This window comes from Micromesistius poutassou (genome assembly GCF_964030765.1).
Source record: "Micromesistius poutassou genome assembly, chromosome: 16".
Classification (NCBI taxonomy): Eukaryota; Metazoa; Chordata; class Actinopteri; order Gadiformes; family Gadidae; genus Micromesistius; species Micromesistius poutassou.
The window spans coordinates 9,125,508-9,139,162 of record NC_140286.1 but is presented as its reverse complement, the minus strand read 5'-3'; the positions used below and the strand labels follow the sequence as shown (position 1 = coordinate 9,139,162).

General features: G+C 42.8%; 1 protein-coding gene across 1 annotated transcript; it reads right to left on the bottom strand.

The window, feature by feature from the left end:
• Nucleotides 1-10,844: 10,844 nt before the first annotated feature.
• LOC311360600 (uncharacterized protein) lies at nt 10,845-12,794 on the bottom strand (the record flags this gene model as incomplete). Its single annotated transcript, XM_084480698.1, has 2 exons — nt 12,452-12,794; nt 10,845-11,281 (listed from the first exon to the last, which is right to left on the bottom strand). Exons 1-2 carry the CDS (start codon nt 12,768-12,770, stop codon nt 10,845-10,847), a joined length of 756 nt encoding a protein of 251 aa, XP_084336824.1. The 5' UTR covers nt 12,771-12,794.
• Nucleotides 12,795-13,655: the final 861 nt, after the last annotated feature.

Here is a 13,655-nt window from a genome sequence, read left to right as displayed (position 1 = left end):
TTTAGGAGGGAATATAGTCAATAGGCTGTTGATAGAGTCAAATTAGTTATGTGTGCATAACTCCTGTAATTTGCCTAATTGGATGTAAGTCAAAGTGACAACAAGAGTTAGGGCTGACAAACATTTCTGGCAGGTCAGAGGGTCTTGCAGAGTGGTTGGCCAGGGATGCCAGCCAGGTCCCTGTAGGAGAGGGGAATGCTACTGTATGTGTCAAAAATGTGCAACACTCTGATTGATGACTTTGTTGTGGGTAATATTTGACCTTTGACCTGGTTTTGGGAGCCAAATTAGACTTTTCACCTAATAACACCTCCCTGCCCAAGTGGCATGCAGTTGTGTGATGATAGTGATGTCTTGCTGCACTTCAGTTGATTGAGCGGTGCTGATTCTCCTTTGTCTCCTTTTTCTCCTTTGTTGTTAGAATTTTGACTCGCAACGCATGTCTGGGCAGATACACATTGACGCCTCGCTTGATGTGTTGTGTACTGAAGAACCGGGTCAAATACTTGCATATGGAAACATAGCCAACAGTGCCAACGATATGATTCTGATTTGATCGTGAGATTAGATTGGAACTTTGATTCAAAAATGTTCGCCATGTATACAATAGCTGAAAGTAAATTGTTTGGAAATATGTTTACTAAATAACGAACAGAGGAATCATGGAAAATAGTTTGATCATCTTTCTGGGGCTGCCAAGAGCGCTACAACAAACTTGAAATTGGGAACCACCGAGCGTTGTATCAAACCTGTTTGATATTATCTGGCCCGAGTATGAACAGGTAGTGTGGGGGTCACTACCTGCAGAGAAAGAGATTGGAGATTACGCTGGCAACAGCACAGGATGTATAAGATTAAGAACGACACATTTCGAGAGCATTCTGAAGAAGTATTCTTGCACATCTTCTTTTATTGTGAAAGTTATCGCATATATTTCCATTTCGTTGTCTTTGGCGTCATCTTTGGCGATAAGCTGTAATTGTTCCAATAGATCCCAACGGTGTTGCCACCGACACCCAGTTCGTAAAATTCATAACACTGCCTCAAGGACTGTGGGCCACAGTAATCACCATTGTGTTACCTCATTTGGTGAAAGATAGTGCCTTAACTGACATTCATTTATGGGAAAATCTTCAAATTGGCACTTTAAGCTTCTCGCAAAGCTCTAGCTTTCTCAAGTTAAAGGGATAGTTCAGGATTTTGGACATCGGGTCTCATTTCCAAGTGAGCCAGTGTGTTATTTATCATTGGAGACCGTTTTCAACACTTTTCATTCAGTCCTTCTAGTTGCAGAAATTGCTGGTGCTAGGCTAGCGCAACTCGAGGGGAACTGCTAGCCTGCCAATAAAAACAGTTTTACCCACTCCAAAGTACACCCGATGCAAACCAATTATAATGCCTGACTATCGATGTAAATGTCTGTGTTGATAGAATAATATTAGAAATAAAACTATCCTTGCATCGCAATGATCACATTACATTTTGGGGGACTACTGCAGTGGCAGAATTTCACTTTGCTCTGGTGTAGCAACCAATTCACTACAGTAGAAGGTAAACAGAGAAGCGCACAGGTAATATCAGTCCGCCGCTGCCGTAGTTTGCTTCCAACTACAGGGATTATAAACTAAATGCAATGTGATGCAAGGGTAAGTTTATTTCTAACACTATTCTATCAACACAGACATTTACATCGATAGTTGGGCATTATAATTGGTTTGCATCGGGTGTACTTTGGAGTGAGTAAAACTGTTTTTATTGGCAGGCTAGCAGTTCCCCTCGAGTTGCACTAGTGATTTCTTCTACTAGAAGGACTGAATGAAAAGTGTTGAAAACGGTCTCCAATGATAAATAACACACTGGCTCACTTGGAAATGAGACCCGATGTCCAAAATCCTGAACTATCCCTTTAACATGGTTTCTCTCTGAATTTCTATGAACGAGAATTGTTTGACAGTTATCATTTCAAAACTAAATGTGTGTTTTACCCTAACTAGTTACCATCTGTTTCTGGGATAAAGGAGAACATATTTGTGATGTTTGAGAAATCTTCATTTTAAATTGGTATGTTGTTTAGCATAGGCAGCTGGGTTTTCTAGTGTTTAAGTAACAAGGACTTAGCTTCCCTGATGTTTAATATAGCTTTTTGTTCTGCAGAAGTTGCACATTAACTGATGATCAATCTTCAATGAAATTTGAAATCAGTTACCAACCAACAAAATAAGCAGCATTTTACCTTCAACTCTAAAGCATTATTTTTTTTACTAAGAATAGTCCTAACAGTTGCTGTTGTGTCACGGATAATCGTACTGTAGAGTTTTCAATTGCGAACCCCCGACCCGATGGCAAGGCAAGAATGATCTGTAATAAGTGTAATCTGCCAAGGTTGGCCCCAATTTTAGAAGTCATGAAGAGGAGGAATTCGCCTATATTTGAGCATGTATATATATCACCGCAGTCTGCAAGAACAGATGTCCCTTACACCCCCTCTGTAGATACAGTCTAAGGATTTAAAATATATTAGTATTATTATTACATTATCATCACTAGGGTTGCTCGCCATTTATACATACATGTATTATATCTAGGGAGGCTAACCATTGATGCATACATGTATATCTTGGTTTGCTAGCCATTCATATATACATGTCTATCTAGGGATGCTAGCCATTGGTGTATACATTTATATCAAACCAGTGGATCTAACATCCAATCACAAGGTTGGTTATGAGTATTAGCCAATCACAACCACATCCAGCTGCCCCGGAGGTCAGAAGTCAACTTCACGATCGTGTCTGGTAGTGGCACTATTGCACAGTATGGTCCAAAGGTGTCAGGAAATCCAAAAAAGAAACTTGACATAATGCAGCTTAACACACTCGGAATGCTTTAGAGATGGACAGAAACCACACAGGTCTGAAGGGTCTGATGTATGAGCCCAAACTCCCTGAACCACATGCTCATTTAACAAACTCAAACATACATTATGGACCCAGAGTATGCATGCCGTGAGTCACTTCAACGTTTCAGAAACAACAGTTCATCTCATTATTCAATGATCACTTTCTAACTTCAGTGGTCCTTCAATTCATACCGTACGGAATGTTGCATGCGTGTGCGTAGGAAGAATCCCATCGCCTATGGGAGACCTAGGAAAGAATCAAAGGCAGAGGAGGCCGGTGCTTGTGTATCAGGAGATATTTGAGAATCCATCTTCAAGGGTGAGTGCTCACCCGTTGTAAAGTCACTCGCATTTACCTCATTTAATTATTAGGTATCGTACAAGTCATAAATAAATCAGCTTCTTTTAAGACCATAGAGAAGTGCTGCCATGATGAGTCATCGAGTCAGCCGCCAAATGTATTGAATCCAGATGTTTCAGAAGTCAGGTAAGTACAGTTGACTGCCCAAGTATCATTTGGGCTTTCCATACCATTGTTACTAGTGTGCATTGCCACTTGTATTTAACCCCCAAAACCTTGGCAGACACTTTGTCTCAGGACATTGGTGTCCAGGCAGGACATTTGAGCTCTTCTTCCCTCCATAGTTTACCAGTACTGGCCGATTTTGTATTCGCTGCTGGCCAAGGAGGGATACCGACAACAGGTAGACGATGATACCCATGATTGGTTGCGTTACAAAATGAAACGACCCATTGAACCAGATATGAGCTTGACTGCCATCAGACTTTAGATATTAGTCTAAAGTCTGATTTGTGAGACTACACTGACTGTAATCAGCAATGCTGGGTATAGACAGCAGGTCCCCCTGTCCTCTGTCTTTCACTGGGATAACATTACAACCCAAAGCCATCACCCCAACCAAGCCATACCTTTGCCATATACTATTGCTTATTGTATTATATTTTACCCCTTACCTAACCTATGGTGAGCATATAAAACCGCCCGTGGTTATGTTTAATCTACTGTTGCAGGTTCTTGTTTAACCACAAGGTGTCACGAAAGTTTGTTCACGTACTGGGGTGAGGAACAGGGGTATATCAGGGTCAGGCTCCCTAATGGCCCCCCCATAGCTACAGGCCAGGAGGACGGGGGGGGGGGGGGGGAAGAGCGCAATGTTACTCATTAGTTCAAAGGTCAAATATGCACAAACAGAACCAGGTCAAAGGTCAGATTTAAGCTCACAATGATAGGGTCATTTTGACACACACCGTATTGTAACTCAGTCTCATGTTTCTCCTATGTTCTAGAAAACAGGACTTAATATGATTTGAGACATAAAAAATAAATAAATAAAGAAAAGCAAATCCAAAAGTGCTCACCTTTAGAGATGGTTGAGTAAAATATGAGGTATGAAGGAACTGAATAGGCCGGTATTAAACCGGTATTATTAAGCCCTCTATTTCCCCCACCAAAATGGTTCCCTTTGTAACTACTTGTTGTTACTTTGACTTACTGTTAAGATTGATGTGTGGGTGTGTTTAGCAGATCACATAATTGATGCAGTGTTTGTTAGACACACCCACGCATCAAACTAAATCCTAAGCCAAACTTGAAAGAGATATTCTCACAATGCATTTCACTTACTAATATGTGACGGATGGTCATGCCATTTCTAACAGATTACAATCAAATAATAGCTCTTAATTCCTACATACAGTACAACGTGTGTGTGTGTGTGTGTGTGTGTGTGTGTGTGTGTGTGTGTGTGTGTGTGTGTGTGTGTCTCAAAGTGTGTAGTACATATTAGAAAAAGGTATGGTAAGGTATTAGGACTTAATTTAAGGCCTTAACCTCGATAGGTTATAGACTACAATTGTCCATTGGTTTTCTCAAAATATCCATGGGAGGACAATAACTTATTTGGCCTGTTGCAGTGTGCAACTGTCTTCTGTTAATGCAACAATGACTCTTACTGCCAAAAACATGACTTGCTGGCATCCACCATGCATGCATCCATCCATCCATCAGTCCCTCCAGCTATTAAAGAACATCCAATAAAAAGGTTTGCATCAATCTCATGTATAGAGGTCAACGCTAGGGGGCAGCACAGGGCAAGAGCGTTCAGTCATGTTGATTGGTTAACTGTCATGCCAGAAGCCGGGATGAGGAAATTTGTTTGGACATGACCCAAGAACAAACAGCGGGACCACGAAAACAATCACAATTTACTGAACAAAACAAATCTCTTGGATCACCCATACTTAAGATTGGGGGCGAAAATATACAATGTGTGTCTGGAAGGTTATGAAAAGCAATGCACTTCTTTGGATAGCTAAAAATAAAACATTATGACAAAGGATGTTGAAATAGAATCACACCATACATATAATGCTATATGTCTAAAGCTATATATATATACATATACATAGCTTAAGACCTATAGCATTGTCTAAATATATTAAATGGCATTAAATGACATTAAATGGAACCACAACCCTCTGATAATAATACCCTTTTCAGTGTGTTTACTTGTTCGTGTGTGTCCACATATTCTAGCCTGATCTTCTCTCCTCGGTCGGTATGCCTAAACCAACTGCAGAGCGAGAAGAATTTGTATTGTCCAATAAATAAACACCAGGCCTATTGCTGAGAAATGCTTTTGCTTGTCTGTTCAACGAAAGAATGCCATGACATCTTTTTCCCGTGATTCCTCGTTAAGAAGTATGAAAGTAATTCTGTGAGGATACAAACCACCTGCCGTCGACAGGGCCACGTGGTTGTGTCTGTTGCGTGTTTTTTTCCTTCCCTTTTCTTTTCTTTCAACATCTTTTTTTTCAGTTGTACATCATGGAGTCTTTTCGTCCCCCCACCGAGACACGCCTATTGCCAATAGACACGACTCGTTATGAGAGCATCCTCTGCCCTGTCTTTTCTTCCCCGTGTCTGAAACCATGAACTAGCTTTCCAGCTGGACATAGGAGGCTCTGTTAAAACGTTGACGTGTTTATTGCTGTACCTGTCAGCGGTCTTACTAGAAACAGCTGTCCTGTAGAGTGACACAAATGCATTCTTAAAAAATATGACAATAAAACCAATCTCAGGAGTCTTTTTTTTCTTTTTCTTTTTTTCTGGGTTGTTTATGATTGAGGTTCCGCCATTCCTTTTCCTTCCTACGTTCCTTCCTTAAGTGATATTTCTTTCACTTCTTGGCTTTGGGTTCACCATTAAACTCCTCGCTAACAAGAGAGACTATTGACATAGCACATAGCTGGTTGTATGCAGCCGGTGATAATAATCGTGTTAACATCATTAATCGTGTGGGTGTGTGTGTCCATGAGTGTGTGTGTGTGTGTGTGTGTGTGTGTGTGTGTGTGTGTGTGTGTGTGTGTGTGTGTGTGCCTGCCTGCGTGCATGCGTTCGGGCGGGCGGGCAGGCATGTGTGTGTGTTTATGTGGTGAGCTCCCATGCATAACAAAACACCGCAAGATAAGCAAGAACATAGCAGGCTCAATAAAAGAACGCAGTGCTAAAAATGTGCCCAAAGTATGCTTAATGATGATGGCTTCCGTCTTAAATCTTTCAAACCAGCTTTCAAACAGTTGTGTTTAGAAAAACATTATTAGGTCATCTCTACCCTCACCAACAATGGTGCAATATATTCTTGCTATCCAAAGTCCATAGATATGATTAAAGGTAAACGGTACTACAATTATTTAGACATGCCTTATACCAAAAAATACCAAATCATGCAAAAAGATGTCGTCCACTTTTGTACAAGGAAGAAACGTTTTTTCTTAATGGCAGAGATGACATTTATTGTGTTTTTGAAACAACCTGTCCCATTTGTTCTCCCTGAATGTCCTAGTCGCTCAGTCTATCTCTCGCTCTCTCCTCCCCTCTTTTTCTTTCTCCATCTCCATCTCTCTCTCTCTCTCTCTCTCTCTCTCTCTCTCTCTCTCTCTCTCTCTCTGTCTCTCTGTGTAAACCATCTCTCCCTCCAAGGCCATTTCTTTCAGGCTGCTGTGACAAGGGGTGGAAATATATGTTTATAGCAGAACAAAATGGCCACGTTTACGTTCCATTTTCTCCTGCGGCCACTGATGCAACGCTCATTTGGGCTGAGGACTGGAAAAGCAGAAGAGTTGTTATTGCAACGTTGGCATTACCCTGTTGAAATGACAATACTCAGGCAGTGAATTAATACAATGACTACTGGGAGATTGTGAGTTATCTTGAATAGACTCCCCTGTTGAGAGGTTTAAAATGTGATCTGAATCGAAATCACAGGTGTGGAAACAGAAGTTTTCAGCGATTACACATAAACCTTAGTTCACAGTTCAATGTAAGTTGGCAATTTAACTTTGACGTGAAATATGTATTGATGTATTTGTTAAATTAGGTTTCAGTGATCAGACTTAACAAAATAGGTTTTATTCTAGTAGAATATGAACATAAACGATTATAATTTAAGTTAGGTAATATATACATACATTACATTATCTTGCATCCCAAACCTTTCACTTAAATTAGATATTGTGTAGCTGTGTTATGGATGGTGTCCGTTCATGGCAAATTATCTGCAGTAGTGCTGCATTCATCGATTTCTGACCACATGAAGCCATAAAGGCCCACTATGCTCCAAAACAATCGTACAAACATGTACTTTCCGGCCCCTTACTGATCTCGCAGAACAATTTCCTTCCTATCCTATTCATTCACCATACTAGCCAGCCATCATCTGTTATTTCTGCACTTTACTGGCATATGATAAGACAAGAAAAATATCCAGAAACCGTACCATACAGGGAGGTTTATTAAAACATACACAGGTGCAAGCATTACAAGCCAAATGGCATCACAGTGAGGGCTGCTGTTGCAGGTTTGCCTGAGTAAAACACTGTGGCACAACCACAGCTTTTTTTTATATATCTAGTAAGAGGATTTATAAAAGTGACACATTTTGTTTAGCAGTTTTAAAGTCTTCCCATCGGATTACCTAAAACTGACGAGGATGATAATATGATTAACATTTAGGAAACACTTATATCCTGTAAGCACTTGTAAGTACCATGGGATTGTACCTTCCAAAACACATGTTCCGTATTTAGATTCAAATCCCAGCCACGCTCACAGTCTAAATACTACAAGATCCCCTACTGGGGTCAATCTAGAGCCTAAATCAGGCATTAGCTAAGAGCATTAGCCGTAGCTTGCTACCTATATTGTAACCGTATACGCTATACTCATTATCCAGTTATAATATACTATAATATAATTGCATTAAATGTTAAACCATGACATTTTAGACTGATTGAAGTAATTTGAATAAATGCAACCATATTTTTGTTATTATAAATAATGGGGTTAGGTGAATATATAATTTAGGCATATCTATTAAGACAATCTATACAGTATATAAATGAGTGACCACAGCTGTAGGTTACTGCTAGATAACTAGCAGTAAAATTCGATTTTGCTTATTCTGTCACTTTGACATTTTATTATGTCATGCAGCAATGTTGACCTTGTAGGTGTCTGCAGCTACCGGCCCTAGCTTAAGTGGAGAGATTTCTCCTCTTTGAAGTATTGCGTAGCGGCTGTGAAGTGCTAATGTGGCTAGGAACACTTTAGGGGCTTAAAATATGAATGGCTCGTTTCAGAGGGAGGGGATGATAAGTGGCATGTGAGAGGGATCCTTTCGTTCTAAGAAGGAAGGATTCAACGGTTATTAGCCAGGATACCCTAGCTAACCTTACATTTGGCCAAAAGGTTATACGTGGGTGAATTTGTCATATTTTCATCTATTTTTGATAATCTAGTGCTGAATTAAGTCTAAACTCCTCAGGGCGCTAACCGAGTTTGGTCTCAGAAAAGGTGACTCCCTTTGATTCATTTCTTGTCATCAGACGCTGAGTGTAAACAGGCAGTTATTATTGTCAGTTCGGCAAGCATAATATACACTTAAAGTGAGTGTTGGAGACACAAAATGGCAAACAAGGATACCTCTGAAATTGTTTACGTTTATTCAGCAGTCCTTATAGAATGTTAGATATAACATTTTTTTGGCACAATTGCTCAACGGTTATCAAGCTGTCCTGTTTCTGTGTGGTCGTCTAAATAAATATGCAAAACCATAATTTACGCCCTGAATAAATATACACATAAGAATCCACAAATGAACGAGGCGCGCGGCGTCGGCACCTTGCGCCGCGCCTCGTCAACGACACACGTACAAATAAAACAAAATGAAAAAGTATATAATTTATCATACTTCAGGCAAAACAGTTGCAATGGGTGACGGTGAGAATAATTTGAAAAATATGTATCATCGTTCATCTCAGCAGCTCATTTTTCCTGTTTGATTGTGCGAGGCAATACAAAAAGAGGAGGCAAGACAAGGCTGTACTGTGGCCTGTGGATCATAGTCATTTATGGATTTGTTAGGGATGGGCACCAACATGGAACTCTTAATTGCGAACTCGACAAAGTAGTCTGCTCTCTTTCCGTCTGAAAAACATTCCGCTGCTTAAAAAGATTATAATGATTCTCTTACTCGCATTTGCGTCTAATAATTACATAAAACCACCGGCTGGGTGAGCTCAACGTTTGACATGCACCCAGGCCCCGATACATTTTTCAGGACTTGTTGTCACCTGCAACTTGAAATGTGTTTATAAAGCTATGCCGGTAAGAACAATTATTATGCTTGGGGTTTGACTCGTTGTACTTTGGCAATGCTTTTTAGGAGGGGAAAATACTTCCATCGGGGTTATAAGTGGTCATAACATGCAGACATTTGGTAGTAGATACCCAAAGGCTATGACGATAAAAAATCTGAAAAATTATCTAAGCATTTATTTTCTTGGAGAGCAGTGTATAATTATTTCAAACTGAGCTGATTAAGAAGTGGCTAGGGTAAGGTGGGCCTAAATTACCTACACAACACTGAGGAATGATACACAATGGACAGTTAGCACGGTTCCTGGAGCTATGGAAATGCATTTCTGTTTTCTTTATTCTTTGGATTCTCGTCCAAACTTCTCTTCTCATACCTGGAAATAACATGGCAACTGCTTCAGTAACAAAAACAAATAACTATGCATACATGTGGGGTCAACTTCAATATGGTAAAACAATCACTTGGTATAGCATGGTATCCACGATTCCTGGTGGGAGACAGACAGACAAGTACATTAGTCGCCCGGTTTCGTTATGGGTTGCCAAAGTGTCCTGCACTGATGCATAGAGTTTGTAATGGAGCATGAATCTCTTCCTAAGCATATGGCTTCAGCAAAGAGTTCAACGTCGAGAGATGAGCACTAAACGTCGTGGAGCAAAGCCGCATTCTTCCTCGCCCTGTGCGGTGGAAATCACCCCTATTCCTATCGATCGTACTTGTGTTCCTGCCTTTGTGTGACTATTGAGCACGGATACCATAGCAACCAGTCCTGTCGCTGAATTGTCCCTTACACTACAATTCACAGTGTCACTACGTAGTTAGATTTAAAAAAAAAAAACACGTTTATTTTGGGTATAAATAGTCTTTTCTGTAATGTTTAGTGATATTATATCCAACACTAATGCAGCACATGCCATGTGAACAAGGTTTGGTCCCAGCTTGGGACATTCCACTCCCTCTATGGAATGTCTTGCTGTAAAAAATATATAAAGGCATCGTCCATTAGGGAACAGCCACAAATCTGTTTCATTGCGCTTCCTCCTCTGAGTTTATATTCCACATAGCCGTTGGGCGTTCGTCAACGTCCTCATTAAAGTCTTCATGCAGCGACAGAGTGCGTGTGCCACCGGAGGTTGCTGTGGTCGTTGTGGTGGGTTTCCGAATGCCCCGCCCACGGCCGCATGGGCGGGGCCTGGCGGCGGGGGCAGCACGGGGGACGGGAGGAACGGGATGGGATGGGGGGGGGGGGGGGCGGGGGCGGCGGGTCATACGCAGCCGCACGCCTGCGCCGACACTTCCTGTATCGTGTGGTAGCGGCTATTGTTGTCCAGGAAGGACATGTCCTCCTCGTAGGCGACGGGCCGGCAGCAGGGGCCGTTGCTCACCTTGTCCTTGCGGCCCTTCTTGCTGAAGCCCGTGCGCCGCATGCGCTCCAGGGTGATGTCGTAGTTGCGCCGGTGGTCCAGGCATTTGCCGCTGCAGTAGCGGAACAGCAGGGTCTCGTCGCTCTCGTAGCCCAGGCCCAGCTCGCTCACCGTCAGCTCCACCTCCCTCAGGGAGCAGGGCTTGGGTCTCCGGGCCCGCTTAGTCCTCCGGGCCTGGTTCTGTTCCAGGCGCCGGCTCCTGCGGTCCTTCCGGTCCAGCAGGGTCCCCACGACCTGCCGCAGCTCGCCCTCGGTGAAGCTCTGGAACAGCTTGGAGACTGCAGAGCGGTGCAGCAGAGAGAGAGAGCGAGAGAGAGAGAGAGAGAGAGAGAGAGAGAGAGAGAGAGAGAGAGAGAGAGAGAGAGAGAGAGAGCGAGAGAGAGAGAGAGAGAGAGCGAGAGAGAGACATGGGTTACATGCCCAGATGTGCCACACATGCGCGTTGGTTCATCTAACCATGGCTCTGGTGGCATTGGGACTGGAAGGATGAGGGCCACCGGGCCTACCAGGAGACATTTTTGAACAAACAAAACACATCTGAAAACAATGAGATATCAAGTTTGAGCAGATGGAGGCGTTTGTTTTTCAAGGTTTGTGTTTACTTTGTGCGATATCTCAGGGTCTTCCCGCTGGACAGGCCTTAACAAGGGCTCCTCAAGACGATATGGATGATAGAAAACCGTCAAGGTGATGCTTGTTACACCACAATTTAACCGTGTTCCTTCAGAGGAGAAGGCATCGATCACGTACACTTGTCAACTTGTAGTTACCATGAAATGAAGGCTGATGCCTTGGAATTATTGACATTATTCAAGTAAAAATAATAAATTGACCTTATTGTACAGATCTTTATCAGAATTCTTGTGTGTGTGACTTCTACCTGTCTATGCTGGTTGCACCAACATTTCATCCGATGATATCGTAACATCTTTCTGCTGTCCTTCGCATCGTTCATGAATCGGCCTATCACACACAGCTGGCTAGTGTGTTTTTGGCTCTTCCACACGTTCCGATAAAATCCCAAAGGATCATATCACATTCCTTCTATGGTTTTCCACCCGGGCTAATTACCAGCTTTCCCGGGAAACTTTCGCTCCATCATAAAAAACATGATATGAAAAAGACATGATATGAATGTCTTCTCACCTCATCTTTAACTTGCCCCGCCCTCTCACCTTTACCTTTACCTGACGGGAACATGTGACCCCTACGAGAATTAGCATCGTAGGGGTCACATGTTCCCGTCTTGGTGTCTCACCCTGTCACTTATAAGTGACAGGGTGAGACACCAAGACCTGCGCTTTGACCGACTCAAACGCCATGACGCAGTCAAACCTCTGCATCCCGGCGAACCTCTGCAAGAGGGAGCGCAACCCAACCAACAACCAACAAATCCCAAAGAGAAAACAGGAACAGGAAACAACAGGAAATCAAAAAGGGTGTCTTACACTCAGAGAGGAGCGAGCGGCCGCTGTCCGCCGATCGGGCCCTCCGCTCCAGCGCTTCGCCGGACACCGTCTTGGAGGACGAAAGGGCCGACGAGGAAGAGTAGGGCGACAGTGCCGGGGTGGCCCGCGTGGAGGGGAGTACGGACGGTGGTCCTCGCGAGGAAGAGGAAGAGGAAGAGGAGGACGGCGACATGCTGGGGTATTTAGTCCTGGGTTTGGACTGCCTGACGGGAGCCATGTTTCTAGTGAGGGAGGACGGACAGAGCGCTGCTGCACCACAGAGCATGAAGGCAAAAGTAGCACCTTTCCATAACTTCATCTTAGAACGTGGAGGAGCATTGAAACTCTGTGGGAGGGGGAGAGAGAGAGAGAGAGAGGAGAGAGAGAGAGAGAGAGACCCCGTTAAACATCAAGATAATTAAAACAGTGTGTTCTACTAATTCATCATAACCACGTAATTACTCATGGCGATCACAGGCTGCCTACAACACACATGACGTTTATAAACATGACATGCAAACAGTAAGAAATGACAGTAACCACGGAGAGAGATTCCATACTATCGTGTTGCCGTGGCCCCCCAGACGTAGTGAGGTGCAGAACAATGGCTGGGTCGTTGCCCTACTCCTCGTACTAACATTGTGATGAACTGCCGCCGGGAAAAGAAACTTTCACCCCACCGCGGAGGTCCCTTTCAAGTCAGCGGCGGTATACATTTCTGAACGCCGCGTGGAGACTGCCGCCAGCTCATGGTCGGACTAAGTGGGTTTTGTAAACAGATAAAAGCGCCAAAGCCCGTGAAGGCATCGGGTGATTGGGTCTTCTGCTTACCTTTATTGGAGGAGCCCATCGTTTAAAAGAAAAAAACAAATCCTGGTGAAGGAATTGAAATAATATCCTCAATTGTTTTCTTTATTCATAGAAAATCTTGATAATGTTTGTTTTGTCTCTGGGAGCAGTTGTTGATTTGAAGGGAAAGTAAAGCAACAACTATTCCTCATGCAATATGCTAACCACACCTATATGCCATGTTATGCTTCTGGGGACTAGAACGCGTGTGGTTTGTGCACGCCTTCTTTCTTTTGGTTTCTTTACTCATACTTACTCACAGGTTGTCAAGTCAGTTCATGAACTGGAAGTACAAAAGGTAATTTCACTGGATTGGATGCCATGCTTTGTTGTCATGCCACATTCTTCAAGAGGT